Source organism: Podarcis cretensis, assembly GCF_951804945.1.
Source record: "Podarcis cretensis genome assembly, chromosome: 3".
Lineage (NCBI taxonomy): Eukaryota > Metazoa > Chordata > Lepidosauria > Squamata > Lacertidae > Podarcis > Podarcis cretensis.
In genome coordinates, this window is record NC_137172.1 from 18,702,613 (window position 1) to 18,730,247 (window position 27,635).

At 44.2% G+C, this 27,635-nt stretch overlaps 1 protein-coding gene across 3 annotated transcripts in view; it reads left to right on the forward strand.

Annotated features, from left to right (window-relative positions):
* MERTK (MER proto-oncogene, tyrosine kinase) overlaps positions 1–27,635 on the forward strand; it is a 53,458-nt gene that overhangs the window by 21,135 nt on the left and 4,688 nt on the right. Inside the window, exons 7-16 of one of the 3 annotated variants that reach the window (XM_079968538.1) lie at positions 6,471–6,654; positions 7,118–7,269; positions 11,455–11,605; positions 13,704–13,860; positions 17,630–17,715; positions 18,875–18,970; positions 19,863–19,943; positions 21,840–21,932; positions 22,387–22,505; positions 26,177–26,286. In XM_079968538.1, the coding sequence (XP_079824664.1) occupies positions 6,471–6,654; positions 7,118–7,269; positions 11,455–11,605; positions 13,704–13,860; positions 17,630–17,715; positions 18,875–18,970; positions 19,863–19,943; positions 21,840–21,932; positions 22,387–22,505; positions 26,177–26,286 (1,229 nt within the window). Of the gene's footprint in view, positions 1–6,470; positions 6,655–7,117; positions 7,270–11,451; positions 11,606–13,703; positions 13,861–17,629; positions 17,716–18,874; positions 18,971–19,862; positions 19,944–21,839; positions 21,933–22,386; positions 22,506–26,176; positions 26,287–27,635 lie in introns of all 3 variants that reach the window. The other 2 variants (XM_079968539.1, XM_079968537.1) reach the window with 2 other exon arrangements.

Sequence of the window (27,635 nt, forward strand, 5' to 3'; positions counted from 1 at the left end):
AATCAGGATTTCCCTGCGTGTCTTAGTTTGCCTTCCTGCAAAGGGAAGCTTGAAAACAGAACTAGTGTTATGCAGAAGGGAAATATATCTAGACCCTGCGATGGTCACCAACCATTTGGACCTTGATGTGGTTTGCTCTTTCGGCCTGTTCTTCGTGTTCATCTTTTGGCTGGACAGGAAATGATACTTTGCATTTTTTAGCATTAAGTATGATTTTTACTGTTTGGGTTATTTTATTTTATTGGGTTTTTTGGGGGGGTTTTTTTGTAAGTCGCTTTGAGGCTCTTTTTAAAGCAATGAATAAAATTGAAAATAAAGAATCAGCTGCTTCTCCTCTGTTAACCTGGGTTAACCTGGAAGCCAGGCTTGGCTAAAGGAAGAGAAAGTAAAGGGTGAATGGAAAGAAAAAGAGAGAGTCGCCTTCCTCATTGCTCAGAGTAATATGCGCAACTGGCATTTTCAGTTCTTCTTAAAGAGAATTCTGGGTGGCACATGTTGGAGGAACTCCGATCAGAGTTCATAAGTGAGTCATCTGAGCTACCGAGGTCCAAGTGGCTGTTGTCAATTTTATGAGTTCAGGGTACAAAAGCCTGGCGTCAACTCCTTCAGTGTCTGCCTGCAAGAAATTAAACAGCAAGCGTCTGGTGGTGACTGGCTCAGTCATGCAGGTGAAACGGCAACACAGCTCCCTTTGAGTTCATTGATTTACTTACATTCGTAGTCCGCCCTTTCCGTCAGGCTTGAGGGGGGGAACAAGAGCAGAAGATCCCAGCGCAACAGAATGAAACCTTGCTGTCTCACAAGTCCTTGAGGGCCAGCCCAAGCAGGTAGACCTCAAAATACTCCTGAAATGTGCTCAGAGGGGCGAGTTTCAGGTGCAAAGGGGTTCTATATCTGGGACAGGCACAAGCAATGCCTCTCTCTTGCCCTTGCTCTCAGGAGCTGATACGTAAGCTTTTTGCAAACATCCATTACAGGTGTAACTGACTGCACAGTGGAAAGAAACAAAGTGGCACTTGCTAGCTTGGCTTTCAAACTCCACATGCTCTAGGCATCCTTTGTGCCAGAGTCTATGTGCATACACCCAAAGGCTGCCTATGCACAAACTGCCCTGGTCAACAGTATGGGTCGGGATTGTATAGTTACTGGGGCCAGATTTCGGGAGGCCTTGAGCAAGAGGCTCTCACTGAGCTCCCCCCCCCCCCCATATCTCCAAGCAGGCACAGCTATAAGATGATGGTAGTTTGCAAGCGGAAGAACCCAGGTTCAGTTGCATCCCTGGGAGAGAAACCTGTCTAACCCTCTGGAGAGCTGCTGCCAGTCTGTGTAGGCAGTACTGAGCTAAATGGTCTGACCTGGTGTCAGACAGCTGCCTATTCTTTTATGATACTGTACAGAAAACACTTTGGATCTCCTTTCCCCAGGAGATCAGATGAGGTCCCTTCTTTTTAATGCTTTTCCTGGAAGCAGAAACCTTTTTGTTTGCCAAGTTGTTGAACGTGCTGGCTTAATGTGTGCAGGGTGTCTGTGTGTTTTCCTGTTGCTGTTCTTAAATGTTTAACTCTGGGTTTTATGGCGATGAGTTTAGGTTTTATTGCATGTCGCCTTGAGTGCCCTCTGGCTGGGATGGTGGCTGGAGAAAAAAACAACAAGGTTGGATCCTGCCCCTCCTGTGAATTCTGCCTTAACTATTTCAGCTTTCAAAGATCTTGTTGTACCGGCAAAACGCTCTGCAGTTTGAAAATGGCCAGAAGTTATCAAGCGAGGCACCATCTGCTTAAGCATTTGACACATTTCGCAGTAACGCTGAATGCAATTTATCTCGCTTCCCTTCGGTCACGCCGTGTCAAATGAACAGAACTGTGTGGATGTTGGAGCGCAGCCAAATAGTTTTGGTATCTAAGCGGTTGGCGTTTGGGGTTTCTCAGAAGCTACCGGCTTCACAATAACAGTTTGTGCATCCTAAATTCCTGGGGGGAGGGTATTTGTGGGCTGCCATCTTCCACATGGTTCAACAACTTGCATCCCGTTGATTTCTGGGGGGTGGAGGCAGCCTGTATATTAGGGCTGCAGCCCCTAATGTAGCTGTTGAATGCTGAAGCAGGGGGCGTTTGCTTGTTTATTTCACCTGGAGAAATGCGATACGAGGAACAACACTCTTGCCATCCAGCGTTTATGACCTCGAAAACACAAGGATGCTTCAGTTATTTTGTTGCTGCCATTTCAACCCATGCTTCCCCCAATAAAAGAGCACAGAGCAGTGACAAACTGGAACGTGTCCAGAGGAGGGCAACCAAAATGGTCAAAGGCCTGGAAACGATGCCTTATGAGGAACGGCTAAGGGAGCTGGGCATGTTTAGCCTGGAGAAGAGGAGGTTAAGGGGTGATATGATAGCCATGTTCAAATATATAAAAGGATGTCACATAGAGGAGGGAGAAAGGTTGTTTTCTGCTGCTCCAGAGAAGCGGACACGGAGCAATGGCTCCAAACTACAAGAAAGAAGATTCCACCTAAACATTAGGAAGAACTTCCTGACAGTAAGAGCTGTTCGACAGTGGAATTTGCTGCCAAGGAGTGTGGTGGAGTCTCCTTCTTTGGAGGTCTTTAAGCAGAGGCTTGACAACCATATGTCAGGAGTGCTCTGATGGTGTTTCCTGCTTGGCAGGGGGTTGGACTCGATGGCCCTTGTGGTCTCTTCCAACTCTATGATTCTATGAGAAGGTTTTCCCCATATCCTCACAATGACCCTGCAAAGTAGGTTAGGCTGAGAGCAGATAACCGGCCAACTTTGCAGCTGGACAGGGATTGTGAACTAAGTCTCCCTGCTCCGTTTAACATTCTGCTCTTTACATTCTGCTGCTGGTGGCAATCCACATCCCATGGAAGCTGCTAGTTCAGGCAACAAAACACCTATGCATGTTCTGAGTGGTCGGGAGGACTGATCGGACTGATCAGGAGTGGTCGGACTGATTTGCTGCTGGAGATGGGGAAAAGGGTGTTTCAAAAGCTTGCTAGCGATTGCCAGAAAAGCAACAGGATTCTCCGGTTTAAGGCAATAAGCTACAGAGCCACAACTTCATTAGTGTCCAGCTGCACATTTATACACAAACTCAAGTAACTGCATTCTAACAGTATCTGTTAGGATCTGAAGAAGTGTGCATGCACACGAAAGCATATACCAAGAACAAACCTAGTTGGTCTCTAAGGTGCTATTGGACATTTTTTATACAGTGGTACCTCTGGTTATGTACTTAATTAATTCCGGAGGTCCGTTCTTAACCTGAAACTGTTCGTAACCTGAAGCATCATTTTAGCTAATGGGGTCTCCTGCTGCCGCTGCACCGCCGCTGCATGATTTCTGTTCTCATCCTGAAGCAAAGTTCGTAACCTGAGGTAATATTTCTGGGTTAGCGGAGACTGTAACCTGAAGCGTATGTAACCCGAGGTACATATTTCGACTGCATCCCAACAGCGCTGTTTTATTCTTTTCTTTATTAAAAAAATATTTCTTCAGGGGTGATTCTTTCCTCACCACTATCGTTTCTGGCAGAAAACATTTTTGGAAAACAGAAAAATGGGGCAAGTCTGTAACTCAAGAGAAGGGCATGTGGGATGGTATTCAGCTCAGTTTTACTCTTGAGTAGTCCCATTGAAATTAGTGGACCTAATAGACTCGTGTTCATTAATTTCAACGGGTCTACTCTGAGTACAACTTAGTTGAATACCACCTGTGCTTTGCAAGCAGGCAGTTCCTGCTTCAGTTTCTGGCATCTCCTGGCAGGACTGGGAAGGGACTGTGGCCGTGACCCCAGAGAGCTGCTGCCAGTCAATGTTGACAATATTAGCTCAATGGACCAAGTAGATCCCTATGTAAAGGGATGGAGAAAGCATCATTTTCCATTCTTCCCTGTATTTGTCACATGCACCGCCGCTTCCATTCTGCTGCAGTCCGCCTTCTGCCACAAACTATGCTGTTCATCTTGCTGCCCGATGTTGGTGAAATTATGCAACCCACTTAATTTCGTTGTTCCACTCCGTTCATTTAAATGCAAGGGAAACTCGATGCAAATGGCAGGGGGCTAAAATTCAATGGTGTATTGTTTGCAGACCAAAAGCAACAGCAAGAGTAAATATTCGCTGGGTTGATTTCCATTCTGGACATTGGATGAATAAGTGATTTCTGCTCTCGTTTCCGTCAGAATCTGCCAGCATCCCTAGGTTCTGTGCAGAACAGAGAAAAATCCCAGGCAGAGATCCGTTGAGGGCCACAAGATCTCATGGATTAGTGATCGAGCAACACCTTCTGAAACTGCCACGATTGGCTAAAACAGGTCACAAGGACTCTTGGCTGGAAGCCACAAGCCCATTGCTCCCTGTTCTTTCCATGGCTGGTTGTAGACCAATGGAAAGCCCCAGGATGCAGGCAGAAACCCAACATCCGGGGCAATGCAGGGGTGCAGAGTCACATCCGCACAGCAGGCCGCCCTTTGTGATCATGCTCCGCTTTTAAATAATTGTTTCATTCAGCTGAGGAAGTGCCCTTACATGCAGATAACTGGGCAGCATCAGGATTTCCTCTAGCTGGGTCTTGTTCCTAAGAAAGGTCAGGGAATTTCCCCCCCATATCTCATTTTGCACAGATGTATTCCTTCTAGTGCCGAAACATAAAAGCATCTGTGAGCCTGGTTATTGCGTTTCCTATGTGATATTTCCACAGTATCAGCTTAAGCAGCACCAGTTGCCTTCTGGAAACTCTAATAAGCTGCTTTTGTGAGTTGTGGTGGGTGGATCAGGAACAGGGTAATGCCTTTCCTTTCTCGATGTTGTCACGTCAGTGGTATTTGATGCTGCATTCCTGCTGAAACTCCGGAAATAGGTTGGAAAATAATAATATTTTTAAAGAAACCCTATGACTTAATATTCTGTAACTGGCCACTTTACAGATACTGTAATAAAGGAACAGAATTTCTGAATTCGAGAGCATTCAAAATCCCCAAGGCAAGACCGCTTTTAGAGCTCTTAGCATTTGATACTCACAAAACCAGGCCAGAATTACTATGGTGTTGATGTTTTTAAAAGGCGGTGTGGTGTGTGATTTGGTTTGGTTCCTTTCCCTGGACCAAATGGCCTCAGACACCTTTGGGAACACCAGAGCCAGTAAGGTGATGGCAAATGAAATACACCAAAAACAGGAACAGCTGGTTTTGATTACACTTGTGTATTTGCCTGCCAGAGCATCTGGTAGCATCAAGGGCTGCTTAATTTTCGTTTTCTGTCTGGTGGTGTGCAGCACTGAAGTGAATGCTGCCAGAGATGAGACTAGATTTGAGCAATACAGGCAGGGAGAATGAGACTGGGTTTTGCAAAAAGAAAATTTTTTAAAAATTAAGATAAATGTGCCGCGTACAATGTAAAGGTAAAGGGACCCCTGACCATTAGGTCCAGTCGTGGCCGACTCTGGGGTTGTGGCGCTCATCTCGCTTTATTGGCCGAGGGAGCCGGCGTACAGCTTCCGGGTCATGTGGCCAGCATGACTAGCCGCTTCTGGTGAACCAGAGCAGCGCACGGAAACACCGTTTACCTTCCCGCCGGAGCGGTACCTATTTATCTACTTGCATTTTGACGTGCTTTCGAACTGCTAGGTTGGCAGAAGCTGGGACTGAGCAACGGGAGCTCACCCTGTCGCAGGGATTCGAACTGCCGACGTTCTGATCAGCAAGTCCTAGGCTCTGTGGTTTAACCCACAGCGCCACCCACGTCCGTTGTACAACATACTTGGCTTGTTTTAATGATAATTTGAGAGGGGCAACAAAACAGAGGAAAATGGTTTTCCACTGAGGGTGAAGGTAAGAATCATTGCCTTGACTTTTATTTGGCTGCAGGTGGGAAATCACATGGCTAAATAGGAAGACTAAATGTCTTTGCGAAAACAAACAAGCAGACACCCTGCACACAAAAAGATAGCAGGTCAGGGATGAGGGTTCTAGTTTCTCCCTGCCATTCTTATTTTCTAGCTACAGGGATTTGTATGTTTGTTTTCTCTCTGGACACATCTAGTCACATAAGCCCTCACTATGAAGATTTGCAGCTCATTTTATGACTCAGGTGAGAGCTAGGCCTAGGCAGATTCAGGAATTTCTAGTTGCTTTTCCTCTTCACATGAGTAACACATGGAGAAAATTTGGTTTGACCCCAAATGTGTTTCTGAAGCTTGTGTTGGGCCTTGAAACCTCTCTTCCTCTCGTCTTGGGCACTTCCTGTAACTCTGTGGAAAGGAAAGTTTCCCCATGAGCTCAGCCCAGAGCCATTCCTTGCCGTTCAACATGCTTACTTTTCTGTGGCGAGAGGGCGGGCTTGCCACTTCTCTTCTTGCAAATTACACAGGGCTGCTGGCAGATAATTGTGACTGTAGCTTTGGAACTCCTTGCTGAATCATCTTTGCCTTAACCATTTTTGTTCTTCATTTCAGGTGACGGATGCTTTTGCACCAAGCAATGCCTCTGTGTTGGTTTTCAACACTTCTGTGCCCCCTCATCTGTACCGTATTCAGAATCTGGGGGCCATGAAGGATTATAACATCCGTGTTTCTTGTATGAACGAAGTAGGCTGGTCTGCCTTCAGCCCATGGATAACTGCCAATACAACAGAAGGAGGTAAGTAAAACAAACTATTTCAGGGTTAGCAAAGTCTGTAACCTGAAGCGTCTGTAACCCGAGGTACCACTGTACTGTCAATTAGGATAGCGGCTGCTGCATGGGAATGTAGTTGTGCGAATGTTGTGGGCGCCTATTGGACAGCGCCAGTGACATCACTGATGATGAGCAACGCACCCACCCACCCTGCTCTCGTATCTGTGCCATTTTCTTAGCAGATGGGTATTCACTTTCTGTGCCACTCAAGCAGTGCATGTAGCCCTTAAAAAAAAAATTAAGAGTGGAAGACACTAGCAAGCCCTACATACCCTGTGCCTATCTTGTGATCTACATACATTTGTTTTGGTCATGTTCTTTGAATGCTGTATGCTCCCACCCCAACAATTCTGCAGCTTGCATCTTCCCAAAGTCAACAAAATGGGGAAATGACCAGCCTTCTGTTTTTCCACTGTGTGTTTTTCAGCTCCCTCTGCTCCGCCTGGGAATGTCACGCTCTCCGTCAATGAGTCCAGCTCTTCTGTGATCGTCACGTGGATAAAGCCTCCCTCTGTACAGATGAACGGTGAACTTCAAGGCTACAGCATCTCTCATGTGTGGCAGAATTCAGAGGTGTTTGTAAGTATTGAAACAATGCCTTCATTCACATGTCACCCTAAACAATGGTTAATGATAGCCAAGGTTTTTAGACCAACAGGAAACCTTGGTTTGCCAAGCATATTTGAATTGTATTTTATAAACCATAGAGAAGCAGTAAGGCTGGGCCCAATGATCAACTATGGTTTGCTAAACTATGGTTTATAAAATATGGGTTAGTGTTACATGCAAACCAGGCCAGTGAACAACCCAGGTTCCTATTGACCAGAGCTTTAAAAGTTATTTTGAACACTGATTAAGGGAAATGCAGGTACTGATGTATCGCACAAATGCAACTAAGGCAGAGTGGTGAATTTGCTCAGGGAAAGGGATGTTCCCTCTGCAAATGGCCCCAGATGTTTAGCAGCAGTTAAGAGTTTGAGGTGGCAGTCCTACACTCACTTATCTCATGGTTAGTCCTGCTGAACTCAGTAAGAATGTATTTCTAAGTAGACATGCACAGGATTGCACCATGAGGCTCTTAAGTCTGCACTGCTCCAGACTTGGCATTCATCCTATATCCCTGGCTTTATGAATGAGTGAAAAAGATTTGGCCCTAAAATCTTCAGCTGCCTGTGTTTGGGAAGGGTGTTTGGGAAGTCCCTGCAATCTAATACTTTGAAGCCTTTTGTGTTTGCTTATGAGAGCATTGCAAAAAGCCTGTTGAATTTCGAGACCTTGTCGAGTGGGGAGTCTTAAACTCACAGCAAGCCTCACTCATCCCTCCCAGCCTCTGAGCAGGTAGAGAACGGCAGTGAAGTCCCCACTTTTATCTGAAATGTGTCGGCCTACATCAGAAAAATTGTGGCATCACATAGCTACAAGTCCCATGAGGAAGGAAAAAAGAAAACAAGAAGTTTATACTTGTGATAGAAGCATGATCCAAAACAGATCCTGATTCCTAGTTTAGGTTTCCACTGAGTTGATTTTATTTATATTAGATTGGCTTTTTGAGTCCAAAGTTTGAGGTATTGAAAAGAAACTGCACCACGGCTCACCAAAATCCTATGCATGCTTACGCTGAAGTAAGCACTGTTGTGTTCATTGGGGCTTGCGTTCATGTCAGTTTGCAAATGTTTTTGTTGTTTTCAAATCTCCCATGGAATGTGATTCATGCTTGTTTTCTGTACGACTTGAGTTTTCTGTTCCCTTTTTAATGTTTTTGGGATCTGGAAATCAAAGGGCTCAAACCCACTGAAATCAGCAAAGTGATAATATGGTCTTGTGACTGGTCTAGGGTGGAGACGCAAACTCATCAACTTGTCTTAACTAAAGGTCACTTCCTTCATCCTCAGAGAAGGAAGGCATAAATCTAAGCATCTTCCCTCTCTAGAAAAATGCTGGATGCCAAAACTTTTAATATCTAGGCAGTTCACATTCTGCATGTGCCTGCAGCTTCTGAGATGTAATAAAACACACTCCATTGTTTGCTCTTGAACATTCCTGAGTATGACAGAAAATCATTTGTTAGGCTGTAAGTTCTTAATGAAGCCCTTTCAAAAGACAAATGGCTTCTAGGAACAGGACGGATTTATTATGCAGCAGAAGTTGCTTAGGCAAGAGTTTAATACGCTTGTAAGATGGTGCAAGGGACGCAGGTGGCGCTGTGGGTTAAACCACAGAGCCTAGGGCTTCCCGATCAGAAGGTCGGCGGTTCGAATCCCCGCAATGGGGTGAGCTCCCGTTGCTTGGTCCCTGCTCCTGCCCACCTAGCAGTTCGAAAGCACATCAAAAGTGCAAGTAGATAAAGTGCAAGTAAGCTCTGGGGTTGCAGCGCTCATCTTGCTTTACTGGCTGAGGGAGCTGGCGTACAGCTTCCGGGTCATGGGGCCAGCATGACTAAGCCGCTCCTGGCGAACCAAAGCAGCGCACGGAAACGCCATTTACCTTCCTACTGGAGCGGTACCTATTTATCTACTTGCACTTTGACGTGCTTTCGAACTGCTAGGTTGGCAGGAGCAGGGACCGAGCAACGGGAGCTCACACCATCGTGGGGATTCGAACCACCGACCTTCTGATTGGCAAGTCCTAGGCTCTGTGGTTTAACCCACAGCACCAGTAGCTTAGGGCCTCATCAAACCTAAATCTGGCCCTGCTCCAGATAAACCACGAGCTGTAAACCAAGAACAAACCTTGGCTATATAAAGGGGTACATAAACAGATTTGACTTGTGACCCTTCATCACCACCCTTTGCTCCATGTTAACCAGTATCCAATCCCTCCTTTGTTAAAGCTTCCCCATTTTGGGGTGGTGTGTGTGCCAGTCGGTCTATTAACGATCAGCTGAGAGCCTTAATCGTTTCATAATTTTGCCTAGTTCCTGTTTACACAGACCTTTGATACAGCCTTATTCTGTTGAAGCTGTACTACCGTAACGCGTTGCCCTACAAAGACACTGAGCATTACATGCCAGCCTGCCAGCTGGACTGTGAGTCACAGAAGAAGTTATTTTGTGTGTGTTTTGGTTTTCAGTAGCGGTTCAGCAGGAAGCAGGACCTGTCGTTCTTTCAGCTGTTCAGCTGACTCACTAGATGTCCAGGAAATAACAGGGAATTGACGGGAAAGGGAATCTCTTGTGTCAAATCAGATATGCTAGCGTTCTTGGAGGGATATCTGGCTGGGATGCCGCTGCGTCACTTAAGCTTATTAAAACAATTTGCTTTGCTCCTGCGTAAAGGTGCTTTAGCTGTAAGTGCCCAAATGCCCATTTCGTCTCTGGAGGAATACTAGCTACAAGCATGGCATCTAAGATCAAAACGGCACCTTGCCTGTCTGCTGAATTCCCATGTACACAAACAAATATCACAAGTGTTAAGAGAATGCCTAGTTGTCAGAATTAATATTTTCCTTAAAGCCAGTGCTGCTTTAAACACAGGTAATTTCCAGACCATTAGTAAGCGTTCAAGAATATCTTAAGGTTGCAGTCCTGTGCATGTTTACTTAGAAATAAGTCTCATTTTTGTTAATTGGGCTTATTCTCAAGCAAGTGGACATAAGATTGCACTCTGATGCTCTGTGTCAAATATTCATGGGCAAACATGTGAGATGAGGTTGGCTTTGGGTTCCCAGGATTCCTGAAGCCCAGTTATTTTGCCTGTTCTCTCTTCCTTGTATAGCAACTGGTTTTGCCCCATTTGTTTATCTTCAAAGTGGCACTTTTTATGTGTTTAATTATATTTATTGATCCTTGTCCAAAGATATACAAAAGTTCATATCCAATACAAAGTATCTTTTCATAATACACTGAAATAAAAGAGATGTTTCATCTTAAAAGGAACGGAGGTGGAAAGAAGAAGAAAAGAGTAAAAAGGGGGGGAAAGGAGGAAGGTAGAAGGAAAGAAGAGAGAGATGGAAAAAAGAATAAAGAAAGATAAAAAGACTCCCGGTTCTTTGTCCTGCAGCTAAATATCATATTCACTCATTAACTTCCAACCACTCTATCTTCCGTAAACCAATATTTTTTCAGTCTTCAAATCCAGATATTCCAAGTTCATTCTCTCGTTCACACAAAAAATCCATAAAAGGTTTACAATCCTTAATCAATGTCAGTAATGGTTTTTCTCTAATTAAACACATTAACTTTGTGGTTTAAGTGGAACTTCTTGCTGGGAACATTCCTGTGGCTTTGCAAATTCAGAAAGGAGTGGGAAAAGGCTGAGCACAGAGAGAAAGCAATGAATTTTACAAACCGTTCCCATCCTCAGCTTTCTGATAGCACTCCAGTTTGGGGAGTTTTTTGTTCGTCTGTACCCCCCTCTTGATTATTTGGCTCTGCCTGTAAGGAGGACAGGTTTGCAATGACGGGGCTTGATGGTCCACAGCTGGAAGCTTGTAGAACTGGGTAAAATTTATGTTGAATTTTGACTCTGGCAGTAAGAGCGTTTACAAAGAAATGCTGGCCAGAGCTACCATCCCGTACTTGGAGTGCTATCTTCACGGAAACTGTGGCTCTCCATGAATCAATAGTTGTTCTCTTGACATGAGCGCTGCCTGTTTATGTTCAGCAAACAAGCATGAAATCTGATCTGGAAATCTGTTGGATGGGGATAAATGTTGGCTTTTCAGCTAATTATCTAGTCTAATGGGAGGAAATGGGTCTACGAAGGGGAAAGTCTTTCCCCATTAATTCGTCTGCGTTTTAAAGAACCTCTCCCCCCTTTGCAGCAGAATCTCTCTTCGCATACCGGTAAAGATTCCAGTGCCGTTCACATTCCAATCGTGGCCATCAACGCAACCTGCATGGTGCGAGTCGCTGCCATTACAAATGGCGGAGTGGGGCCATTCAGTGATCCAGTGGCAGTTTTTATTCCAGGAAATGGTAAGTTGGACTAATGTAGCGCGATAATGAGCTAAGGGATACTTGCAGCCTGGCTGTTTCTTCAGGTGGAATTCAGTGGCCAACCTAGATGGCTTTAAAAAGAGGATTGGGCGAATGAACAAAGCATAAGGCTATTAGCCACAATAGCTGTTCTCTGCCTCCACAGTCAAAGGCAGTGATGCTTCTGAATGTCCGTTGCTGGGTACCACAGGTGGGGAGAGTTTTCTTGTGCTTGGGCCCTGCTTGAGGGTTTCTCACAGGTTGGCCACTGTGAGACCAGGATGCTGGCCTAGACGGGCCATTGGTCTGATCCAGCAAGCTCATCTTTATGTTCGTATCATAATCTGGCAAATTCAAGGCTGTGCAATAAAAGTTTATTTGGAGCTGTTGCACAACACACATGCTTGCCACCCCCAAATCAGACTTTTTGCAATAAGAAAAGTGTTGGAGAAATGCAGTGGAAGGCGGGAGACAACTTTGTTTGCTGTTGTTAAAAAAAATTACAGTTTTCAAGTTTATACATTTCACTAATTTTATACATTTCCTTAATTTTACAATCATTTTGACATTTCAAAACTTGACTTCCTTCCCCCTCTTTCTGCAGTTCCTTAAATTTATTTTTTATATCTTCTGCATATCCAAATTAACCTAATTTTCTCATTTATCCATCTTCTTTAAATATATACTCTTATAAAACTGCAGGTTATCACAATAATCCTGCCAATGTTTTTATCAGTTTACAGTTTACCTGTAAACATTCAATAAACCATTTCCATTCTTTTATAAAAAGCTTGTTATCTTGATTTCTTATTCTTCTGGTAAGTTTCGCCGTTTCTGCATATTCCATAAGTTTTTGTATCCATTCTTCCTATGCTGGGACTTCTGCTTCTTTCCTTTTTGGGGCAAATAACATTCTTGCCACTGTGGCGTGAGATAGCTTTTGAATGACATAATGTTCCTCTGCATCCTTGCAAACAAATCAGGGTGCATGCCGTGTAAATACTCTACTATGATTTTGTGATTGAACTGAGAGATGGATATTGCAATATAAGTAAAGGTAAAGGGATCCCTGACCATTAGGTCCAGTCGTGGCCGACTATAGGGTTGCGACGCTCATCTCGCTTTACTGGCTGAGGGAGCTGGCGTACAACTTCCGGGTCATGTGGCCAGCATGACTAAGCCGCTTCTGGCGAACCAGAGCAGCGCACGAAAACGCCATTTACCTTCCCGCCGGAGTGGTACCTATTTATCTACTTGCACTTTGATGTTCTTTCGAACTGCTAGGTTGGCAGGAGCAGGGACCAAGCAACAGGAGCTCACCCCGTCGTGGGGATTCGAACCACTGACCTTCTGATCAGCAAGTCCTAGGCTCTGTGGTTTTACCCACAGCGCCACCCGCGTCCCTGTATTGCAATATAGTTGCATCTTGAACCTTCAGTAGGGGCCAGTTTGGAACAGGCAAATCTAGTGAAGCCATCCACCTGAACATATCTGAAATCTTCTTGTGACTCTCCCTCATAAGCAGCTCCCCAGGTCCCCAAACTGTCTTTTTCTTCTTCTTTGGCGATCACTCATAGCCGAGTAAGGTTGTCTTCCATAAACACGGTCTTAACAGTGAGTCTGTAAGTGACTGTGGAGGCCAATTCTGGATCCACACGTCCTTCCACAGTGGGGACATAGGTTTCCAGATGGGAGTTGATCACGGTGTGGGTTTGCCAAGCGTGCCTTCCTCCTAGCACATTTCTCCCTTGCATCCTGAGTTCGAGTGTCTTCAAAGCCCATAACACCTTTGGTAAAGGCTGTTCTCCAACTGGAGCGCTCACAGGCCAGTGTTTCCCAGTTGTCGGTGCTTATACTATCTTTTTTTAAGATTTGCCTTGAGTCTTTGAACCTCTTTTGTTTACCACTGGCATTACGCTTTCCATTTTAAAGTTGGGAATAGAGTAGTTCCTTTGGAAGACGATAATCAGGCATCCACACAACATGACCAGTCCATCAAAGTTGATGTTGAAGAATTATCACTGTAACACTCCCCAGGTCCCCAAACTGTATGAAGATCTCCACTCCCTTTTCTCTGTAACGCGTCTTATTGTCTTAGGTTTCGTATCTACTGCCTCTTCTTCAACTCCAGCATCAAGAAGCACACATTCACTGACGATAGTCTTCGGGTTTATATGTGGAGTTGTCGTCGTCGGGTTAATCCTGTATGTGTCTGTGATTATCAGGAAAAAGTTAACAGAAGAGACCAAGTTTGGGTAAGTACACACACAAAAAGACAAAATTCTAATCATTTTAAGCTTGGGAGCTGGTTTCTAGGGGCCCATTCACCCCTTTAGCTGAAATTCATTGATTGGGCGATGCAAAAATTCACTGGGTTTCAGGAGGAATCTGCCATAAAGCTGGCATTAACGTCCACCTTTAATGTTGAGCAAGAAAACCTCCATGCATCTAGGATAGTCACGATCCTCTGTGATGAAAGCTACCTTCTAAAGTCTATATTAAGCAGGATAATTGAATAGAGGTCAGTGTGGTTGGCTAGTTAAGTGTTGAACTCCCAGGCTCAGCCCAAGACTTAAGTAAGTTAGGCTGAAATGGTATACATGTTTGCATGTCAGTAAGAGCCATTGAGCACAGTGGGGCTTACTTCTGAGTAAAACTACAGAGGTCTGTAGGACTGACTCCCCAGCAAGAATGCACAGGATGGCAGCCTTAAGCATCCGTTTAATTTCCTCCTGCTGAAACAAAATTGGATTTAAATAAACTGGATTTTAGCTCCATGATGCCCCAGTGGGTAGTAAGAAAGGACACAGAGCCCAAATTCATGTAATGAGCAGATTTGGATAATAGAGGCTCTGTAACCTTTTTGTGAAGCATGATTCAGTTGAGCATGTGATTGTGAACAGTTTTCTGACTGCTAAAGGTTTTAATTGTCTTGGATATTTTTACAAAAAATAATAATAACACACAGTCAAGTTTCTCTGAACTTAAGGCCACTCTGATCTGCACCCTCTGCCTTAGGTCCCCTTTTGGTCATTCTAAAATTGGGAGGAATCAGGAATCAGAGGAATTGAGAGGAATCACAGGAATCAGATTTATTTTAGGGGGGCAGCCCTCTAGAAATAGAACAGGTTGTGCTTTGCAACTGTGAATCCTGTTTGCAACACGCACCTCTTCTGATCCTTAGTCACTTTTAACATGGGAGGCTGTTGTTTTATCCAAGGATTGTTTTCTTGCATCAACAAAGGCCCATTGTAATCCTGGCTCACAAAACTCCTTCCCTTGTGACCTTATACAACGAAGTTCCAAACAGATCAGCTCTTGCCCTTTTCTCGTAAGACCTTTTGAAATGAGCAGCTGTTCTGAGTGGGCCAGAGAGAGAGAAGTATATTCCTAATGTGCCTCTGAAAACCGGGCTGTGGCGAAGCCTTGATGCAGAATAATAATGCCCTAATTGTTGATTGTGTACATGTTTCTGCACATCTGTTCAAGAACGACAAGGTGTGTTTCCCACCCCCACAAACCTACACAGATCTAACTTTTAAAAGATTGAACCCTGGAGAATCACAGCGAACAAGCCGCTGTGACATTTGTTTAAAGGGGTGTGGAACTTTTTTCAGGCAGAAAAAAAAAAGGTTTTTCATTCTTATCTGGGCAACATGCACACTCGGTCCTCTCTAGGCATTGCCAGTGTTTAGGACCCGTTCCAGAAGTATATGAAGCAGGCATGGTGAGGGGTGTTTGGCTATTAAAAGAGATGGAGAGGCGAGCTTCTTACAGGAGCAGTGTGACAGCTGCCGCCACCTCCCTCTGCTTTCCAAGGCTTTAAGGCATTTTCTCCTTGCCAGCTCTCTGGCAAAAATGTCTTTAGACAGCAGAGTGTGGGGAGGTCAGGTCACTCCCTTCCCCACGCACTCCTTTAGTGTAGAAAGCTACCCTCCCACCAACTCTTCCTATCCCTATATTTAATAAACAGATACACATCTGGTCTGCCCTTTAGCAAGTTATACTGGTAGTGCAGTGGCAAATTCAGAAGTGCAGTGTCGCTTCATGACAGGTCGCGGCCACAGACCCTTCTAAGTCAAGAGTAAAGGTAAAGTCCAGTTGTGAATGACTCTGGGGTTGCTGTGATCATCTCACTTTACTGGCTGAGGGAGCCGACATTTGTCCACAAACAGTTTTTCCGGGTCATGTGGCCAGCATGACTAAGCCGCTTCTGGTGAAACCAGAGCAGTGCATGGAAACACTGTTTACCTTCCCGCCGGAGTGGTACCTATTTATCTACTTGCACTGCGTGCTTTCGAACTGCTAGGTTGGCAAGAGCTGGGACAGAGCAACGGGAGCTCATCCCGCCGCGGGGATTCGAACCACCAACCTTTCGATCGGCAAGCCCAAGCAGCCACAGTGCCATCCGCGTCCCATAAGACAACAGTATAATCCTACAATTATGCAATAATAATATTTAGAGATGCATTGCAGCTATCAGCGCAGATCTCTTCACACTGCCCTTCACACGGACAATTTGGTGCTCCAATGTCTTCTTTTGGCGTGATGCAAGTTGTGTTTTCCTTGAGGTTTGACTGCACACAACGGAACGCGCACATCATTCTGTATAAACTGGAGCACCTTATGTTTTCGGTGTCCCTAAACGCTTCGCTTTGGAGCATACAGAGTAACTCTTCCTTGGTGTTCTCCCTTCTCCAGAATGACCCTAAGAGCAGATCCTTAATGGCCGACTCCCCTCCTTTTACTTTCCTCCTTTCACTCTTAAGTGAGAAGACTTCTTAGCAGTGGGTATAAAGACTCCCTTTCCCTGCCGATTGGGTGGCTGTAAGTTGCTGGAGACAGGGAGGTTGCTGGGACCCTGCTGCAGAAATATTAACAGGTCTTTGATTCCTCAGACACCTCTGAGCTACACCAGCTTTCAGTAAAGAAGTTGTTGAGTTTAGCTTTAAAGTAAACTTATTGCCTTCTTTGCAAAACTCCCAACAGCTTAGTACACTTGAGTGATGTAATTCCAAGTTGCTCAGTTCTCAAGCTCCATCACATCACAAGACCACAGCTTTTTGGAGGGCACTATGGGTGATTTGAACTCGGATATTGTGAAATGTTGGTCTTTTGTGTTCTGTTGTGCTGACCTGGGATATTAGAGGAAGTAAAGAAACTGAAATTTTGCGTTGGCTGGGTACATGAATGGCACAGATGACTATCTTCGTTTTGTTTAGATGGAAACTTCCCTCTTGAGGTGGTTATTATTATTATTATTATTATTATTATTATTATTATTATCTATTGCAGTCTTCCTCCCAAAGGTGCACAGAGTAGCAAACAACAAAGCAGTAAAACAATATAATTTGAAATAAAATAAAAACATATTTCAAAGACTAAAAGCTCTAAGCATTTAAAAACAATAAGAATAGCCACTTGGGAGGTGAGGGGCAGGATTTCAGAAAAAGGTAAACCTTTTATTGTGTGCTTTGTCCCTCTTCTATGATTCTTACTCCTTTTCTTTATTTCTTTTTCTATGCATGTTAATTGCTTTCAGGTTAATCGCTTTGGCCTTTCCAGCTCAGAAGGTCTTGGTTTCTCTTTGAGAAGCTTGGAACTGTGAGCCAGGAAGGGAAAACACAACAGTGTACGGAAGCGAAAGTTTATAGGGTTTTACATTGTTATTCATAAGAGCGTGGTTATAGGAATAGGAAATGAATAATCCACATAGCTTTCCCCCCCTGCCCCAAAATAGCTGAGTGACTCAGCATTCTTCATAGTCAAGTTTAATTCAGGAGTCTATTTGAGATAAAGTAATGGAACCGAGTGTATCGGTCAAGACATTCAAAGGAAAAACATGAGAATAGTGACGTTTACTATTGTTTTTAATTCATTGTGAGCCCAACACCTGCCGGTGACGACCCCCAGGCTTCGTTCTGCAGCTGTGAATCCCGTGCTTTCCAGAGAATTCAGGCTGAGGGGAATACTGTTACGGCGCCGTGACAATGTTATGCTTTCTGTCCACCCACCCGCTCTTAGGTACGCCTTCAGCAGTGATGAGTCAGAACTGGCTGTAAATTACAGAGCAAAGAAGTCCTACGGCCGCAGAGCTGTTGAACTGACACGTAAGTTTTGAATGTGTCACTACAGCTGCTTAATGTTTTGTTTCTTTATTTTTTTTTAAAAAAAACAGTACAGTGGTACCTCGGGTTACATACGCTTCAGGTTACATACGCTTCAGGTTACAGACCCTGCTAACCTAGAAATATTACCTCGGGTTAAGAACTTTGCTTCAGGATGAGAACAGAAATCGTGCTCTGGCAGCACGGCGGCCCCATTAGCTAAAGTGGTGCTTCAGGTTAAGAACAGTTTCAGGTTAAGAACAGACCTCCGGAACAAATTAAGTACTTAACCCAAGGTACCAATGCATTTGGTGGATCAAAATGATTTATCTGAGGCCGCCCTCTGGGTGTCCCCTCCAAGGTGGAGACACAGAGGGTAGGAATGAAAGACAGGGCCTTTTCAGTGATGGCTCCTCACTTGTGGAGGACCCCTAGAGAGATCCCCTCCCCCCCCCACTATTAGTATCCTTTTGTTGTCAAGTTAAACCTAAGTCTTCTCCCAGGCGTTTGGCAGTTGATGGTGCTTATGCTTGATGTACATTACTGCTGCCTGCCTTATGGGTTTTTGTATGGCTTTTATCTGCATTATGCTAGATGCTCTTAAAGTTTTGTAAGTCACTTGCTAATACTCTATTTTCTTTTTGGTAAGGAAGAGAAAATCCCCCTCTCAAGGGTCGGTCAGTCACTAGATTATTCACCCCTGCTCTGAAGTAGAATAGTCAAGGAAAAGCTGTACTACGTAACTTTGCAGCTTGGTGTTGACCAAGCTAAAGTTAAAGCAGGGGTCAGCAAACTTTTTCAGCAGGGGGCCAGTCCACTGTCCCTCAGACCTTGTGGGGGGCCGGACTATATTTGTTTTTTTTTGGGGGGGTGAACGAATTCCTATGCCCCACAAATAACCCAGAGATGCATTTTAAATAAAAGGACACATTCTACTCATGTAAAAACACGCTGATTCCCGGACCGTCCGTGGGCCGGATTTAGAAGGTGATTGGGCCGGATCCGGGCCCCGGGCCTTAGTTTGCCTACCCATGAGTTAAAGCATAGAAGAGGCCACCCGCTTCCTTGGGTGCCAGTCGGTGTCCTCTGGTTGTCTTAGGCTTATGAATCAAAATGTATGCCGTCTCCTTTTCCCCAACTCATCTGAAGGCCTCTCTTGCAGTGGGCAGCCTTGGTGTGAGCGAAGAGCTACAGGAGAAACTCCAGGATGTTGTGATTGTTAGGACCAACCTGGCTCTGGGGAAGATCTTGGGAGAAGGTAAGAATGGCATACACTCAGTCCTTCTGCTCCCCAGACTGGCTCCTGCTTGCCCTCTGCTGGGCAAGGTGAAATCTAGCTCCCTTAGCATCTAAAAGACCAGACTTGCTCCCTGGGAAAAGATCAAAGGGTTGAAGCACACTTAACTCACAGGAAAGGCTATTATTATTATTATTATTATTATTAAATTAATTATCATTATCATTATCATTATCATTATCATTATCATTATCATTATCATCATTTCATTTCATTATTTCATTTCATTTCATTATTTCTTTTTTTAAAAAAAGTTTTTATCTGTACTTTTCAAGTTTATACATTTCATTAGTTTTACAATCCATTTAACATTTCAAAGTTTGACATCCTTCCTTCCCCCTCTTTCTGCAGTTCCTTAAATTTATTTTTTCATATCTTCTGCATATCCAAATTCATTTAATTTCCTTATTTAATTATCTACTTTAAATATATACTCTTATGAAACTGCAGGTTATTAAAATAATCCTGCAGTTTTTATCTGTTTGCAGTTTTTCTGTAAATATTCAATAAACCATTTCCATTCTTTCATTAAAAGTTTGTTATCTTGATTTCTTATTCTTCTGGTAAGTTTCTGCATATTTCTGCCATTTCTGCATATTCCATAAGTTTCTGTATCCATTCTTCCTTTGCTGGGACTTCTGCTTCTTTCCACTTTTTTCATTTCTTTTCATTTCTGTACCGCTTTATATTTTTAATTTTAAAATCTCAAAGCAGTGTGCAACGTATACTTAAAACTTCAAATAAAACCATCCAGAATGAAACATTACTTAAGAGACCCCAATAAAGCTAATTACTGATTTCTATGTGCAGGACAGATATAAATGCAAGGTGTTTTTTCCCCTTCTTCATTTAGGGGAGTTTGGATCAGTCATGGAAGGGAATCTCAGCAATCCTGATGGAACTACCCAGAAAGTAGCTGTGAAAACTATGAAGTGTAAGTACCAGCAGATCTGGTAGGCCTAGAGTTGTTTTTGTTTTTTTTATAAGAAACATTCAGATGCCCCTAGGTGTGTTGCAAGCAGGGCCGGATTTAGGTTTGATGAGGCCCTAAGCTACTGAAGGTAATGGGGCCCTTTATATGTCCAGCTGTCCTTTGTCAACAAGAAATTGTCACTGTTTTTGTGTTGAATATGTTGTTGTTGTTTAGTCATTTAGTCGTGTCCGACTCTTCGTGACCCCATGGACCAGAGCACACCAGGCACTCCTGTCTTCCACTGCCTCCCACAGTTTAGTCAAACTCATGCTGGTAGCTTCGAGAACACTGTCCAACCATCTCGCCCTCTGTCGTCCCCTTCTCCTTGTGCCCTCCCTCTTTCCCAACATCAGGGTCTTCTCCAGGGAGTCTTCTCTTCTCATGAGGTGGCCAAAGTATTGTAGCCTCAGCTTCAGGATCTGTCCTTCCAGTGAGCACTCAGGGCTGATTTCCCTAATGGATAGGTTTGATCTTCTTGCAGTCCATGGGATTCTCAAGAGTCTCATCCAACACCCTAATTCAAAAGCATCAATTCTTCGGCGATCAAATTTATGGGCCTAATAGGTATCTAAAGCCATTTGCACATAACAAAATATGTATCTTATCAAAGTAATTGTTGAACTGAAATACAATTAAGAAGTATATTAATAGTATAATACTGGCGGGGCCCATTACTTACATCATAGGAGCCTACACAACACAAAACACTGTTGCTGTCTGTAGGTTTTATTTTATTTGTTTTTTATCTTATATTTTGGAAATGTACATCCAGGTTTTTTTCCTTTAAATTTTTTTGGGGGGCCCAAGAGAGTGGAGCCGTAAGCTATAGCTTGTTTAGCTTATACGTAATTCCGGCACTGGTTGCGAGGGAGTTTTTACAATACTGTGGAGCTTCTCTACAAAAGAAAATGATAGAAAATCCTTCTAGATTTAGAAGTCCAGCAAGTACTTCTTGGCCTACATATCTCAGCACAGAAGACATAACACAGGGTAAAATTATTACAAGCAGTAATCTAAAAGCAAAGTTTTCTTCTCTGTGTGTGTGTTCCTGAGACGTGTGAAGTTACAGCACAGAAAATACGTTAGGAAAAGCTCCTTGGATAGAAAAGAGATGAAGCTAAAATGGAGGCCAGAGCACAAAGGACATCGTCTCTGTTCCCCAACATCCCAGAAACCTTTTCCTGAGCACACGGATTGGTTCCTTTTAAACCTCCCCCTTGCTAACTAAACTGTATTGGTACACAGAAGGTGATGAGATGAACATGTGGCAGAAACAGTTTCCCATTGTTCTTAGGGCGTCTTGTGAAGGTCACTCAGAGCTGCGAACAAATTGTGTATCTTTTCCACCCTGGTACATGGTTTCAGCTTGACTACAGCTTTGCCAAGCCTTCTGTTCCCATGTTCCAGCATGGGATACAGGCAGACAAAAACATTTCTGCCTTTAGGACAGGCCTTTGGACCTGCTTAAACCGTGAACCAGAGTTCCCTTGACAAAAGTTTGCTTCCCTCCCAATCCCGAAATTCCTGGTGTGAGTGCCTCCATCAAATACACATACTTGCCTGTTATGTACTGAGTTGAATAGGATCCAAAATGCAGCAGTCTGATTGGTCCTACAACAATAGGATTCAGAATGCAGCAGTCATAGTTAAACTAGCAAATGCTGAAAAAATACATATGATTTTAGGGCAATGCCTTGCTTTTGCCTGTTATTCACTGTGAAATCCTTTGGCCATATACAATAAATTTAATGGACTGATTGCCACAGGCAAAGGGATATTTACAATTTTTTAAAAAATGGGGAAGGGGGTATTACCCTTTGTAATAAGCATTTTTCCCCTTTTCTTGAAATTTTTCAGTGGACAGTTTTTCCCAGCGAGAAATCGAAGAGTTCCTCAGAGAAGCAGCTTGCATGAAAGACTTCGATCATCCAAATGTCATCAAACTTCTGGGTGGGTCAACCAACAAGTGGCAGTTGTCAGGGACAAGATTTTATTCGTAGCACAAGGCCGGGGTGTGGGTGTGTGTCACTATCTCTGCGGAGGCCTAAGTAGTGGCTACTTTGTCTGATAAATCAGGGTTGGGGAACATCTAGCCTGCAAAACAATCTGGCTGGGGTGAGGAGGGACACTCAGTTTGGTCCACCAGGCCGTTTTCCCTGAACCATGCTCAGGATTTAATCTCCACTCATAATCTGATGAGCAGAGATTAAAGCCCCTTGCCTTCTCCCTTAAGCAGGCGCAGACCAGGAGATTTGAAGCGGAGCCCTCTGCTCCCCATTTTCACCAGATAGATGCCTTGGGATCCTTGGGATGAAGTTCTGCTGGACCAACCCCTCATTCAAGTTTTCCAGCAGACATTTGTTGAATGAAAGCGCTGTGCTGATTTTATTTCCATCCCTTCTAGGTGTGTGTATAGAACCAAGTTCTCAACACGTCCCCAAACCCATGGTGATTCTCCCGTTCATGAAATATGGAGATTTGCATAGTTTCCTCCTTCGCTCAAGGCTTGGAATGGGCCCACAGGTAATCAATTATTTGGGAGAGAATTGCCTTGTTGGTAGGACAGAAGACTGGGAGTCTGTCTAGAAATGTGATAATAGCTTGTATTGCTCATAGAATCACAGAACCGTAGAGTTGGAAGGAATAATAATATGTAATAATAATAATTTATTATTTATACCCTGCCCATCTGGCTGGGTTTCCCCAGCCACTCTGGGCGGTTTTCAACAGAATATTAAAATACAATAATCTATTAAACATTAAAAGCTTCCCTAAACAGGGCTGCCTTCAGATGTCTTCTAAAAGTCTGGTAGTTGTTTTTCTCTTTGGCATCTGGTGGGAGGGCGTTCCACAGGGCGGGTGCCACTACCGAGAAGGCCCTCTGCCTGGTTCCCTGTAACTTGGCTTCTCGCAGTGAGGGAACCGCCAGAAGGCCCTCGGAGCTGGACCTCAGTGTCTGGGCAGAACAATGGGGGTGGAGACGCTCCTTCAGGTATACTGGACTGAGGCCGTTTAGGGCTTTAAAGGTCAGCACCAACACTTTGAATTGTGTTCGGAAACGTACTGGGAGCCAGTGTAGGAACTCCAAAGGTCATCTAGTGTAACCCCCTGCAATCCAGGAATCTCAACTAAAGCATCCAAGTCATCCAGCCTCCGCTTAAAAACCTCCAAGGAAGGAGAGTCCAGCCACCTCCCGAGCAAAGGGTGTACTGCTTGTATTGCGAGAGAGAACAAAACCCCTGCTTCCTCCTCCTAAGAAATGAGGAGATCCTCACCCGGCAACACTGTCCAGTGCAGGAAAACATTTAGAGGCTTGATCTGAATCCTGCTATGCCATTTCAGTGTATTTTTAGCATTGCTTTTCTGCAGCTGAGAAAACAAAACAAAAGGCATGCTGTGCCACGCAGAAAGCAAAACTGTTTTAAGGAGGAAAAAAAAATACAAGTTGTCTGTGGTTCCAGGTGGGGGTGAACAAATGAAGATCTTTAAGAGATATGCAGTGCAAACCTATGTAATAATAATAATAATAATAATAATAATTTTTATTTATACTCCGCCCTCCCCAGCCAAGGCTGGGCTCAGGGCAGCTAACAAGCAATAATAAAAACAAGTTGAATGAATACAACTTAAAAACAAGATTAAAATATTGAAACATTAAAATATTAAAATGCAGCCTCATCACAGGAGGAGAAAGGAAAAAGAAAAAAGAAAGAGGGTGAGAGAATCAAATTGGCTCCAAGCCAAAGGCCAGGCAGAACAACTGTGTCTTACAGGCCCTGCGGAAAGAAATCAGATCCTGCAGGGCCCTGGTCTCATGAGGGAGAGCGTTCCACCGAGCCGGAGCCAGTGTTGAAAAGGCCCTGGCTCTGGTTGAAGCTAATCTAACTTCCTTAGGGCCCTGGACCTCTAGAGTGTTGCCATTTATGGACCTTGAGGCATACCGGGAGAGGCGGTCCCGTAGGTACGAGGATCCTAGGCCGTGAAGGGCTTTAAAGGTCAAAACCAGCACCTTAAAGTTCCACTGTGTTCTGTGCAGCTTATCTCCAGGAAAGTTTCCGCAGGCTGCTATTCTGAATCCCGTTAGCCACCTGCCCGTAGTCACATGACTGCACCGGCACAGGAGCTTAAGGCACAGCCACACAAGAATAACATCTCCTATAAAGCAATCTTCCCCATCCTTGGGTCCCCAGATGTTGTTGGACTACAACTCCCATCATCCCTGACCATTAGCCATGCTGATGGCTGTTGTAGTCCAACAACATCTGGGGCCCTAAGGGTGGAGAAGGCTTTATAAAGACACAAGGGCTCCATCAAAGGGTCAGCGGCCAAATTCAATAACTGGAGGGATACCGTTTGGCAAGAGAGGTTCATGGAGGCATCAGTGTGGGGGACAGTGGAGGATAAAGGCAGACTGGCCCATGAACCTCTTCTCACCTCTCACAATTGCCTTGGATGGATAAAGGGATGTTGCACTCTGGAACTTTAAGCGAACAGGTACTTTCGCCAGGCAGAATGAGTATTCAGATCAGTTTGCTTTGTCCCTTGGTTTGGAACTGGCTGGGACTTCATTCTTGTTGTGTGCATCTGCTGAGCTACTGATTCCTGACCTTTGAGTGTTGCCTACTTATGTCGCACTTGGCGAGATATAAAGGCCACCATCTTGCCAGACAGAAGGAAATCTGATGTCTGTTCAAAACCCCACTGATGCTAAAGTCCAGTTGCAAGAAATATGACAGCTTTCTGGAGGATTGTTCCTGTAAGTGACCACGCTGTGGTCTTCCTTCTTAGTGTCAAAAACGGATGGACTCTTATCCTTGTACTGGAACAGTAGAGAAAGGCTTTAATTGTTCTGGAGACAAGGTCTCTGGAAGAGATGGCTGTCCTACGTTTTGTGGAGAAAGCAGTTCCGTTGTTTTCACAAAGGAGTCCTATTGAAACAGGACAACGCACTGAAGAGCCTTTCAGTGGAAAGCAAATCGTCACAATAGCCGACGATGCTCTTTTTTTGTGATAAACGAATAGCTTAATTTGATTTCTCACATTTATTTCACTAAAGAAAATATGGGGGGGGGGAAGGAACCCTGCTATAAACAAATGATGATTCTGTCCAGCGGCTGTAAACAAAGGAGTTGTTCATAACTAAGCGTATGAATCTCCGTGAGCTGCAAACAAGTGGAAAATTAAATGATGTCTTTGCATGTAATTGGGAATAGTCAAAGAGAGCTTTATCCTGCCTGCCGTTGTGCTGGAATGGAAAATGGAGGCCACATTTCTCCTTCTTCTAAAAGGAGCAGGATGAGTTTCATTTTATCATTTACTAGAGCCCAGCTCTGAAGGAGCACGTACGTTCAGTACAGGGTCAGTGAGGAGCTCGCTGGGGAAGAGGTTTTCTGTTGTGCAAGGAATCCTGAGATATATTTTGTCGTCAGTTCGCTGAGATACAGTGTGGTGTAGCGGTTAGAGCATCGGACTAAGACCTGAGAGAGGAGGGTTCTAGTCCCTGCTCAGCCTCAAAGCTCACCGGCTGACCTTGGCTGGTCACTGTTCCTCAGCTTAACCTCACAGGGTTGTTGTGAAAATAAAAAGGGGAGACTAAGAACCATGTACGCCATCTTGAGCACCTTGGAGAAAAGGTGGAATATAAATGGAATATATAGATAAGTACCTGATAGATTGATAGGTAAGGAATTAAGAAAATTCATGCTAGCCAGGGCTGATAGAAATTGGAATCCAGGAACATTTGGAGGGGCACCCTTGTCCTAGGAAATGCTTAGGGAAATGTGTTTTGGTTGCTCTTGAATGGGTTTTCTTTTATCCTTGTAAACAACCTTAAATCTTTGATTAAAAATGGAGGTTTGTTAATTTTCATTACAGTGGTACCTCTGGATGCGAACAGGATCTGTTCCAGAGCCCCGTTCGCATCCTGAAGTGAACGCAACCCGCGTCTGCGCAGGTCGCGATTCGCTGTTTCCGCGCATGCGTGTTATGTCGTTTTGAGCGTCTGCGCATGCGCAAGCGGTGAAATCCGGAAGTAATGCGCTCCGTTACTTCCAGGTCGCTACGGAGTGCAACCCAAAAATGCTTAACCTGAAGCTACTTCAACCCGAGGTATGACTGTATTGTTGTTGTTGCTGCTGCTCGTTAACAATACGTTGAATTCATTATGATTTTTCATCTCTCCTCCTCTTTCCCAGTATGTACCACTGCAGACCTTGTTGAAGTTTATGATCCATATTGCTCTAGGAATGGAATACCTCAGCAACAGGCATTTCCTCCACAGAGACCTGGCTGCTCGAAACTGCATGTGAGTTTCTACGTTCCTTCCTTCGACTCTTAATAAAACAGTCCAGCTTCAGTCTTCTTTCTAGGTTTTGCCGCTCCAGAAAGAGGAATGAAAAGTGCATGTTAATCTTGCTGTGAATCTGCAGGTTTGAGTAAAAGTCAAGCAGAAACTACTTTATTTCTGAATTTTGGAACATCTTTTTAGGAGCAGATTCAGAATAATCATGCTGGAACTTCAGTCTGCAGTTGCGGGGAGCGTTCAGATTTGAATGTTCTATCGGAGGCAAAAAGGCTCCCTGCACTTAGAAAACTTGCACATTAAAGAGGAATCCTTCTCCCAAGTTTGCAAATTTTCTGTGGCCTGGCCTAGATTAACCAGTTACAGAGCCCAGATCTGAGAATCTGGGTTGCCACCGAACTGGTGAAAAGTGATGGTGGGAAGTGGTCTCCGCTTCCTAAACTATTTCCATTCAAGCTGGTCATGTGACTTTAAGAACTGGTGCCAGAGTTTGCTTGTTTTCCTCTCCTTTCTGTATCCCTGTTTGCTTTGGTGTAATTTATTTTAGACTGTAAGCCTGCAGGCATGGACTGTCTCTGATCTTATGCAAGCCTCTCTCAGAGCCTTTTTGGCTGAACTGCAAGGAAGAAATGCTTCAAATAAAAGAATATGCCCAAAATGTGCCAGAATCTGGATCAGGTCTAGCCCAGGTTTTCCTAGCTTTTCAGACTGCTGCCTAGCAATTCGTTGAGGCAGCGATAAAAGATCCTAGCAGGCCTCACCCAACAATTGCAGCTTGTTTGGGGCTTAAAAGGGGGAAAAAAACTTTTATTTTCTGCAGCTCCTGGATCCAGAACAGGCATAGGCAAACTCGGCCCTCCAGATGTTTTGGGACTACAACTCCCATCATCCCTGACCACTGGTCCTGTTAGCTAGGGATGATGGGAGTTGTAGTCCCAAAACATCTGGAGGGCCAAGTTTGCCTGTGCCTGATCCAGAACATATTTATCTGTGGACCTGTGCAATTTATTTTATTTTGTTTTCTCCAATTTGTAGATAGCCTTTGACTGTGTAAATGTGATCTCAGGGTGGTTTTCGTTGATGCACAAAATGCAATCGTACATAAAATATAAATTAAGAACATACCAATTAAAAAAGGCAAACAATGGAGCAACAGCATGAGAATAATAAATGGGTAGATTGATGGGAATCGTGGCAGGAGACCTCCCATCAGTGCAAATTATTATTTTGGAAGTGTTTGTGAGTCATTTAAAAGGTGCATCCAAGCTATAAAATTAAAGGCCTAATTTAACCCTCAAGGGCTTTCCCAGGGGTTGTGGTTTTGTGAGAATGCTGTGAACTGTCTTATTAGA